At 40.3% G+C, this 11,046-nt stretch overlaps 1 protein-coding gene across 1 annotated transcript; it reads right to left on the bottom strand.

The window, feature by feature from the left end:
• Positions 1–294: 294 nt before the first annotated feature.
• rab18a (RAB18A, member RAS oncogene family) lies at positions 295–10,379 on the bottom strand. The gene is made up of 7 exons (XM_046371589.1): positions 10,179–10,379; positions 7,886–7,941; positions 4,791–4,852; positions 4,449–4,521; positions 3,556–3,674; positions 2,952–3,018; positions 295–2,203 (listed from the first exon to the last, which is right to left on the bottom strand). The coding sequence occupies exons 1-7, from the start codon at positions 10,244–10,246 to the stop codon at positions 2,034–2,036; spliced, it is 615 nt and encodes a 204-aa protein (XP_046227545.1). The 5' UTR covers positions 10,247–10,379; the 3' UTR covers positions 295–2,033.
• Between the last annotated feature and the right edge of the window lie 667 nt (positions 10,380–11,046).

Genomic DNA, 11,046 nt, shown 5'->3' with positions numbered 1-11,046 from the left:
GGGGTCTGAGGGTTCCTCGGACACTGTTTAAACACAAGTCTTTATTCTGAGGACAGAGGAATGTGAGGGGCGCTGAGTGAAAAACCCATCACCTAACAGTGACATTTCCAACATGGCAAGATGACAGCAGAGTTATTGGTCATCTCTGCTCCACACTTGGACATTGGCGCACTTACTAAAAACAAACCAAACTTATTCTTCATCTTATTCTTATTTTGCTTGTCGAGTTTCAGATGTCAGCAGCTCCACAGCAAAGCGTGGAGTTGCTTTAACACCAGCACATCCACAATTGTATTCACTTAAAAAAAAAGGAAAGAATTTTATTTAGTTTAATACAGAGGGTATTTTGTAGTGAAATGTTTACATTCAGCTTTACAATTCATACAGGAGTTATCCCACCAAATTCATAAGATACACACAATTTACAAGGTATACATGTTTTAAGATATTTCTGAACACAAAAAGCAGCTATACCAGTTCAATAAGTAAAAGCCTACTTCCTTTTTGTTTAATTATACCATTAAATTCCAATGGTAAACCTTACTTTCAGCTAAATATAAGTTAAAGAGTTTAAAGTAAACAGCCTCTGAAGGCCATTCACTGGACAAACAAACGCAGAAGAATGGCACGCAGAGTTTCCCATGCAAATAAAACGAAATTTAAAAAAAAAAAAAAAAAGTTTTTAAATTGTGTAAGACATGCTTGAATCCATGTCATTGTCACCATCCCCGGTACAAGATTAAACTCTCAAAACAACATTTCCCAGAATCACTAGCACTCAAATATTACAAAACATGGCCAGAGGTTAGAGGTACAGTACATTTATAACTGCTTCTCAGATACAAACATAGAGATAGGAGTACTGTGAAATCCATTAGCCATGTGGAGCAACCAGCTTTTTCCTTTGATTTTCCAAATTTAGTGGAAACACCCTTATGACTCACTGCCCTGTCTAATATTGAACACTTTCCCTTTGTCTCTGTCCCGTCAAAGAGATGTATATGAAAGACTGTAGCAGTGCTAGTGATATTACTGATATTATCTGTCTGACTGAGGGAGTGCCAGTACGTCGCACCCCATTAAAGCAACTCATTACAACAAAGGCGTGCAATTTTAAAAAGTTCCCTCTCCTTCTGCACCCACTGGAAAGCTTAGTGGTGCCAATCTCTTTGATTTATGCGCTCTTCAAAACACAAAAAAGGGTTGAAGTCCGAGTCAATAAAAACAGTAAAATGTCATTCCAGACACTTGGTTATTCTATTATATTCTGAAGAAATGAGGCAGTTGTGTGGACAACAGAGACACGTGATCCAAACCTTTGAGACTGGTGAGATGGACTACAAGATAGCTTGTCTCGATAAGCTTCACCATAAGCAGCATAATGTTCATAGAGTCTGAGGGGCAGGATCAGGATCAGGCTCAAGCGTACGAGAGAGCAGAGGAAAGACAAACACTGGAGAAAAATCAGCCCTGCATTGGATGTGCTTGCTAAGGCAAGGTGCTGCAAGGACAATATGCATGCAGGAGACAAGAGAGAACCCTTGGTCAAAACTGTTTTTCCATTCTCATATTCATAACTCAGAGATTTAGTCACATGCCGAACTAACTTTGGTTTATATCTTCAGACTCATTTCACTGCTTTCACTAAATCATATGTATGAATTGAGAGTAGTTACTATTTTGACCAAGGTCCCAAAACTGCACAAAACTGTAACTCATAATAAAACAGAGGAGAAGAAAAACTCCACTCAAATTCCATTAAGAGGAAGGCTGAGCTGCATTTGCATTTTAGCGCAGCGTTGTTATAAGGAAGTGTGCAAAAACTAGTGTCTGTGCGGACACAGGTAGAGTGTGTGGACGGTCAACCCTTACAGCTCAGCGCAGGGAGACAGTCAGACCTCCACTGACTTCATGTCTGAGGACAGCACACAATGGGAGGAGGGTGTGTTTCTGTGTATGTTTGTGTCTGAGTGTGTGACACCGTGCGTATGTTTGAATGCGTGTGTGAATGTGTTTGCGCACGTGTGTCCTGTCTAGACCAGAGAGCAGTAGCCACCGCAGGTTCCGCCTCCCGCGTCCTCGTCGGTGAGCTGCACTCCTCTGCCGTGGTTCTCACTCTGCCATAAGCCGGGAGTCTGGATGATCTTCTCCACCAGCTCCTCAAACGCACACTGAACACCGTCCCTGGTCTTAGCGCTCGCCTCTGGAAGAGCACAGTGAAGCAGAGCGCAGAGGGGAAAATCAAGGAAGGAGACGGGGACAGATACAGAGGAGAAACAGATAAAAGGAGTGAGGGGAAAAAAAAGAAAAAAAGAGCAAAATGAAAAACCAAAGAGGTGGAATAAAAGAGGAGGAAGACGGAAAGGGGAGAAACTGTTAATGTGTGCATTTTGATGTTATCCACTGGGATTCCAGACTGGTAGAAGACATCTCAACAAATAACTGTCCAACCCAGACACGGTGAATGTTAGGAGTTGATCAGGATATATAGTCAACATGTGCTTCACAGCATGATAATAACCAGTAACATTAGAATAGTCACAACTGTAAATTAAAGACATAAATCTTAGTCAAAAAAACCTAATCAGAATTAATGTTAGGAAATGTCTTGGAAAGCTTGGAAAGATTTAAAAAATTAATTTTTCCATTTCAACAAACCATTTTAATTCTTTTTTTTTTTTCAGTACGTGATGAAGATTAAAACTCAGTATTTAACTTGGAGTCATTTCATTTAAGCCAAGTAATCCATTACTGACAAATATGAAAAATAAGTGCAGGGGAAAACGAGAGCACATGGATGATGATACATGAAGCCTGGTTTATATATAGAACTATGCAGGCATTCCTCAGCAAGTATGAAAGATATTTCAAAAGCTGTTTCCCCTGTGCAATAGTCTGCTGTAACTCATGCCCAGCAGGTCTTCGTAGAGGAGGGAATCCTCCTGACTTACCTATAAAAAGCATGGAATGTTTTCTTGCAAACTTCAGCCCTTCTGCCCTGTCTAGCTCGTGGTTTTCCTAAAACAAAAGAGAGGTAATGGCTTATTTGAGGTCTGCCGGGCGGAGCTGTCAGCTACTGTGGTCGTCCCAGGGCAGAGAGGAAAAGTGATTTTCACAGATGAAGAACAGGACACAATAACTTCATAATGCTGTACTTAGTGGGCATTTTTATCCCCACTGACTGAATCTGGTATCCTGGCCCAGCTGCCAAAAATATGAAAGCACGTCTGCCGCTGTCGGTTATTTGTGTAATTTATCAACTGGCTGTAAGATGATTTTTTTTTAAGATGCTCATTTTGGACAATTTATTTTCCAGTTCTGGGTATATGTTTACACAAAGTTTCTCTCTATTCCTGTTTTTGCATCTCTAGACAGAGCAAACCAATTCAAATGAAAAAGTGATCATGAAGTCTATTAAAAATTATGCTTTTGTTTGGTCACAGCTCAGGATTGCCAACACTGTGTGCGACAAGCCGTTTGCATTAATTCATAATGTGCTGCTCCTCTCTGATCAAACAACCTTGTTAACCAGTGAAGGAACACAAACACACTCACCCTATCGATTTTATTTCCCACAAGCATTTTCACAAGGTCGTTCCTTGTACAGTACGTCTCGAGCTCGTTGAGCCAGTTGTCAAGCTTGGTGAAGGTTTCCCGTCGTGTGACATCATACACTGTGCCAAACCAAATGAACAACACATTGTAAGAATGATAGTGCACACACACACACACACAAGGTGCTTTAGGGTTGAAGTAGGGCAATTTTGCAACATGGGAATAATTCTAATATTATTTAATTATGTTACCAAGGAACGGTCTTGCATTGATAAAATATTTATGTGACCTAACAGAAAGACTACATTAGCACTAAACAATACTTCCAGGAGTGATTAAACCTCACTGGCCTTAAACACATTTGATTGCTTTTGAAATGCAAAGCACAGAGCTAAGAAAACTTTACTCCACATAATCCTGAGATACTTCCAACTTTGCAATACAAATGAGAAAATAATATTCCAAACTAAAACAATATAAATAATTAACTTAATACGGTATCAACTGGTTAATAAAACCAACAGGAGTGAAGTACTCTGATAGTGTCACATGGGGAGCTGTCATAATCCCACTGCTAAAGCAAGACACCTTGTGTTTCTATACATCATTAGTGTCCAGAACCCATAAGCTGCGGAGGAAGTCTGTTTAAGAGGTTTAACCTAGTTCCTGTGTGTGTGTGTGTGTGTGTGTACATAATGGACATGCATGTCTGTACGAGGAGTTGGACTAAGTTTTTGAGAGAGGTTAAGAGTGTGCGCATGTGTGGGCCACAGAGTGAAAAGCCATCACTTTCTTTACAACATGGGCCAGACTCTGAAGTGAAAAGGACACATGCCCACGCGCACACACACACACACACACGTGTTCACAACGGTAGCAACAGTTCTGCTTACCCAGGATGACTCCCTGGGCACCGCGGTAGTAACTGGGCGTCAGTGTGCGGAAGCGCTCCTGTCCTGCAGTGTCCTGCAAAACAACAACCAGTCAGTACTACTGGACACATTTGCAGGAAAAAACTGGTGGCTCAAACAGAAGCAAAACCAAGGCAGACAGATATAAACAACAAGACCGACTCCTCTGTGTCACACAAGCGCCATCTTCTGGCCACATGACAGAACTGACAGACTGGAGTCTGGGAGGTCTTTGGTAGATAATCTCTCTAATGACTGAGGGACAGGAGCCATCTATTTGTTTAATGAGTGTTACTGATGACAGTGAACAAACCCGTCACTTACCCATATTGCCAGCTTTGCCTTGTTGCCGTCCACAGTAATGGTCTTCACCTTGAAGTCAACACCTAGACATTGAAAAGCCAGTCCATCACTCAAGCTGTCATGATTACCTCATTCTGCTTCACTACCAATACCACTTACAGGTCTGGCCAGTCACTGCCAAGAATATCATATCATGTTGACAGACTATAATTATCACTGATGAATTGTAAAAACATACACACCACACAATGTCTGAACTTTTGCTAGCCCCAGCTTCTCAGACTGGCATTACGCCCATCTCATGTCCTGTATATAAATTATGGTGTGACAGCCCACTCATATGCACCACACAGGGATGTTGTGGTTTAATGTCCTGAAATGAAACCAGTACAGGTCTGCATTTAAAAAAATAAGTAATACAAATCCACCTGTGAAATGGCTCAGAGGGTCATGATTCACCCCTACAAATCCTGCCAGTTCCCTAAGGAGCAGACATTTTACATGAAAATAACAATTTGCTTCCCCTTTGGCTCAACAAGTAAATCTCCTATATTGCCTTTGTGCAGTGTCTGGATGACGTATCTGCCTGAGTTTAAGCATCCACTGACAGATTTACCAGGGAAATGGACATTCGCAATGGGCTTGTTTTTACATCTGTGACTGGAGAGGTATCCAAGCCGACACGGAGATAGGCCGAAGATATACGACACACGATATGTGCGCCTCACACGCAAATATACAGCCTCTTCACACAGTCAATCACAACAACTAGCTCTTCCTCCCGTCCAGCATGGTTGCTCACATACTGCCGCCAGATGCATGTGAGGAGCCGTTTACACTAAACATTTCCCTGAACCTGGACCAGTCTCTTCTGCTTATGACAAAGTCAGACAGGCCTTTCCCAGAGAGCATACAGTAAAGCATCTGTTTGTTATATTACAACACAACAAGATGCCACTACCGCTGGAAGTCAAGGCTGGGCTGACTTTGGAGAAGTCTGCAGACCAAGCCATTTATTGTGGAGCTCAAAACAGACGTTCATTGTATGATATAAATACACTGAGGACAGACCATCAAAACACACCCTACTACATTAAAAAAGAAAAAAAAATAAGAGTTGCTGTCAGTAGTCAACATGGAGAGTCAACATTACCCTGTGTTGCCTCCTTTTCACCTTTTTACATGACCGTCCACAGAAAGTCACTCAGTGATAAGTTTCTCAAACGAAGAGTTGCGGCAGGATGTAACGACGTGCTGAGAAAGGTATTGTGCAAAGGAAGAAACACTTCATATGAAGGGCTTGAGGATGAGCAAGAATTCAGACCAAGTGATAGCGGATTAAAAGTGATTTTTGTCTGAGGGAACTCGAGTCAGTGAGGGAAGCTTAACTCAAATAAAGACATCTGTTAGGCAAAGAGTGCTGGCTGGCCAAGTAAAGCAGAACTGATCCAAACCCTGACCTTGGAAAAAAAAAAGCTCTCCTGGAATCTATCTTTCAGTTGTTTTAACAAAGACAGCATTCACAAATTAACATTATTTAGGGTCAAAAGCACATCTACATTCAAACTCATCAATAAGATTATAAATCTTAGTTGTCGGCTGTTCAGCCTCAAAGCCATCTGAACATATACCAGGTGCGTCCTTGATGATTTACACGATCAAAAAAAAAAAAGCTAAGCTCATTTACAGATCCACCAGAGTTTGGAAAAACCACCACTTGTAAAAAACAATGTACCACTAAGTTGACCACCTCACCAGATAAGATGGATAGCCTGGTCGCCTGCAAGATTTTCTTTCAAACTTCTCATTAAGTTTGAAATAAATCAAACAGCTTTGTGGCTGCGACGGTGTGTGGTATCGTGGTAACTTTAACTTCCAGCTTGCCAAATGCTCATCCGACAGACCTCCCAACAGGCCAGATTTCTGTACAGAGACCTGAACTAGATTTTGATTCCAGTATAAAAAGAACTTCTAATTTCTGTGTTAAATTATTTTCAACAAATACTGGGTGTGCAACCGACACAAAAGGGCTCTTCTGTTTTGTGGATTGCTTTTCAGTACAATGTGCAGTATCTGCCAGAAGCCTCAGCAGGGCCCACAGACTAGAAAGCTGCATGAAGAACAGTTTATGTCCACTTCACTCAACGCGGTAACCATTGTTGTCTACAGCAGTTGTTTAATAGTTCATAAAATCTCCAACTCCACACAATGTACTGGACAGCACAAATATTCTGACAGACCTTATTAGCTTTCTGTGGCAATTAATGACATTAGCATTTGGTGTGTGGTCTGACCATTGGCGTCTATGAAGAGATGAGTTACTGTAATACTGCGTGCAAAATTTACAATGTGCCTAACTATGTTTCTATTATTATACACACACATATATATGCGTGTGTATATATTTTCTTAAATTTATTTATATATTTTTTTATTGCCAGTTTGAATCCTGAGGAGACCAGGTGATTCATTATTTAAACATCAGATGGTACTTTTTCAGGTGCTGGACAAAATTTGTTTCATTTCATTTTTTCAACATTTTTGTGCAGAACATCCTTAAAATCCAAACCACCGCAATACTATTGATGTCGTGTTACCCTTTTCACCGACAGTTTCCCGAGCTGTGGACGATAATAGTTCACCTACAACACTTTAACGTAACGAACTTTGTAAAACAAACAAAGTATGGGAGTTAGTGTGTGCACAGAGGCTGAAGACCTTTCTGTGTTCTGCTTGTTCAACAGCTGTTTGATAAACTGATCATACTGTCTTCTTTTCGTTGCACTTACGGATAATGAGCTTCTTCATCTGTCAACTCCAGCAAAACACATCCCAAAGTCCGTTTCATTATCTCCACTGTACGCTCTTCTCTAAGCTGCTGTCTACTGTCTACTGTGTAAGATTGTAACTCTCCCAGTCTGCCCTGAGGCAGGTGGCAGACAACAACACAGAGAGGCAGCATACCAGGAAAGATTTCCAAGGCTTCTATCGTTATCAGCATAAATTTTTATCTGACCTGCTATCGAGATCATTTTTAACACCCAGTCCTACTGCGATGCACAGAACCCTACCTTTACTTTAGTCTTTTGTTAACTCTGTTCAGATGTGCTACTCACCTATTGTTGCAGCTTGGTCTGGGTCAAATGTGTCATCTGTGAATCTCAAGAGGAGGCTGTTGACAGGAAGATGGAAATAATAAGATTAAGACTCATTATGAATCACAACCATCAGTAATTCTATTCCGTACAGGTTGAGCAAGCTTTTGGTGTGGGATCAGGTTTCCATTTGTTCTGTTCATGTAACACTGACCTGCGGCACCAGACTTATCGAATTCTGTATCTCTGTCTCTTTCTATTGATTATTTTGTCCTTCACTTGCATTACTCGTACGGTCTCCAGATGATATCACAGCTAGACTGCAGTCAGGAGGATAAGGGTCATTTCTTAACTATGACTAATCAAGTGCATAGGCCTTAATCACAATGTTGATGACGGGGATAATCTCACTCCTTTCCCCTGACCCCAGTACAACTCTCTTATTTTTACTCATGGGCCATGAGGAGGGAAGCTGGAGCAAAGAGCTGATGAGCAATACTTGGAGACCGCCAAGTTAGAAATGTCTTCTGCGTAGGTCATTTGTTAACGTAAAATGAGACTTGCGTATTCCTTGCCAGGCAGACATCTCTCTGATGATTTCAGGCCCCCTAAACATTGCATGGAAACAAATGACATCTCTGTACGCTCCTCAAAAGATCCATTCAGTGTAGCTACTTGACAATAGCACAACTGCTTCAGAATAATTCAAATAAAGCAATTTGAAACAAATTATAATCTGAATTAGTTTACTGTATTAAGCAAAAGCTTATTTTATAATAATACAAAATTATTTTTTGGAAACAACGCCCTTGGCCTGAATGATGCACAAGCAGGCAGTGTATAACTGACCACCAACCACTTTTGTTTTCTGGAAATATAAGCAAAACCAAAATCTATATGGTATGGTGTTGGCATAAACTGCTCTGTGCTCAGTCAGTACAGAGTTGTCATCACAGTAAGCAAACTGCCAGCGCTATGGGAGAAAATGTGAATAAGAAACAAAAAAGATGCTTCTGCTGAAAAAAACAAAAACAGACACAGACCCAACATCAATATTATAGATGTGTGTTGTAATCAATAAATTATCTAAATAAGACAATGCCAAAATATGAATGGTGAAAGAAAGAACTGAAAGCAGAGCAATAATGTGGAAATACTACTGACGACGTTCTCTGATGTAAATAGCATGAATTAGAACAAACAGTTGAGATTATTACAGCCTTCTGGGCATTTTCAAATTACATTCGATCCCTTGTTGATCATGTTGAAGATTTTGTTTTTACTACCAAAAAACGCCAAGTAGTTCATGTTTGAGTTTGTCTTTGTTTTTTTTGAGAACCTGAGGCCTGGTCATCAGTCTGCACTTGAAAAATCATTTTTTGACAAGACAATCCACTGATGAAAAGGCTTACAACAAGTCTTTGGCCAGCTTGTTACCTATGCACTGTGCTATGTACTGTGGAAGGCGTGTTGTATGATACTTTGCAATGTGATGGTTGATAGCTCAGGCTGGCTATCAGGATTCTTTCATGCAGTCTGGCCCACAGTCACTGAGACCTGTGAACCTCACCAGGCTCTGTCTTGGCATACTAGACACTATAAATTGGCAGACTAATGTTGGTTAAGAACATTATACTTTGTTTTGACTATTAGGCTGATTTGTGGTTGCTAACAAGAGCCTCTGATTACTACATAATGGAAAAACATCAACATTGTGGTACAAGCTATACATCCTTTGAATCCTTCTAGAGAGGCCAAACTTACTCAAGCATGAGCTCTTAAATTAAGCCATTTCATGTGGATGTTTGCTACAGTGTTCATAACGACGTGTGACCTATCTGATCTTGAAGAAGCTAACCCTATAGTAAATAGTACTGGAAACGAGGATTGCCTCTTGCATGTCCATCACAATACAAAAACTAGTGACGCCTAGTTCTTTATGTCTTGGCGTGGATATCAGTCCGCGAACTACGACAGTACAACCACGAGGACAGGGCAGAAAAGTGGTCTCGATTGCGACATCTTAAACAGCTATGTCAGACGTGAACAAAAATGATGTCACATACAGCTACTACATGCTAGCTCGGGCTAGTTGAACAGCGAGCAAACAAGCCTTATTCTGGCTTGTAATAGACAGCCGATGAGGCCTGGCTTTTGTTTAAGAACACAACCACAGCCGAGTCGTCTGTGTAATTTCAAAGCCATGTTTCATCTCTTAAGCTCACATTATTTGGTTGGCTGCTAAGCTAACACTAACTAGCTAACGTTAGCAGTGAGCCACGACATCAATTTCTTGGAGATAATTCCAACTTACCTTGACTTCCCAACACCGCTCTCTCCTATTATCAATATTTTCAGCGTCGTTAATATATCTTCTTCCATTTTCCTTTCACAGGGAACTGTTACCCTCGCTAAACAGCTACAACAGTTTAAAACGACGGTCTTAAGTAACCTGAGTTTCTGTTTACAGCATGCAACAGAGATAGTTCATCGTCTAGGTAAGAAGCCTCACTCCAACCATATCCGGTATGATTTTTTGGCACTTCCGCTTGGTATATCTCATTGGATATATGATAAACTTTGTAACTGCACAGCAGCAGCAAAGCAAGCACTATTTTGACATGTAATTCAAGTGCATTTTAGTGAACTTCGATTTCTGCAAAGTTGTACAGTAAAAATGTAAGGTGTTTTTTCCGTAATGGGACAAAGCGTTCGACTGGTTCTTTTAATCTGCATTTTAACATTGTTTCTGCACATTCTGATATATTTCTGTTATTAATGTTATGGACTGTCACGTAATTATTGTGCATTGAGTTCATGTATTGTAATTATTGCTACAACATGAATATCACTATTATTATGTTAAATCATGCTGTTGATATTTTTTCACAAAATTTATGAAATATTTATTTGAGAGGACCAGTGCTTGACAGCAGCTTCTCCCATTAAAATAAATTCTTATTTTTCATCAAGTCAAATATAATGGACTGCATGTTCATATTTTCCTCCATCCTTCTCAATACATTTTTTTAAACCGAATTTTGACCTCCGTTGAATGAGCCCTATCACTAAACTTATTAGTAGGAAAAACCATGGGAGGATATGTAATGATGTTATCCTCAAAATTATGAAGTAAAAATAAGCAGAGTAGTACAAACATAGCCTTACACCGTAGCTAACTA

Source organism: Scatophagus argus, chromosome 18, assembly GCF_020382885.2.
Source record: "Scatophagus argus isolate fScaArg1 chromosome 18, fScaArg1.pri, whole genome shotgun sequence".
Lineage (NCBI taxonomy): Eukaryota > Metazoa > Chordata > Actinopteri > Scatophagidae > Scatophagus > Scatophagus argus.
Note: the sequence above shows the minus strand (reverse complement) of the source record. Positions and strands in the feature narration are given on the sequence as shown.

Coding starts and splice junctions, on each gene's coding strand:
- rab18a (XM_046371589.1), bottom strand. CDS start 10,246: ATGGAAGAAGATATATTAACGACGCTGAAAATATTGATAATAGGAGAG. Junction 4,853..7,885: donor AGACCAAGCTGCAACAATAG/GTGAGTAGCACA, acceptor TTCAATGTCTAG/GTGTTGACTTCAAGGTGAAG. Junction 3,019..3,555: donor TGGGAAATAAAATCGATAGG/GTGAGTGTGTTT, acceptor CTTTTGTTTTAG/GAAAACCACGAGCTAGACAG.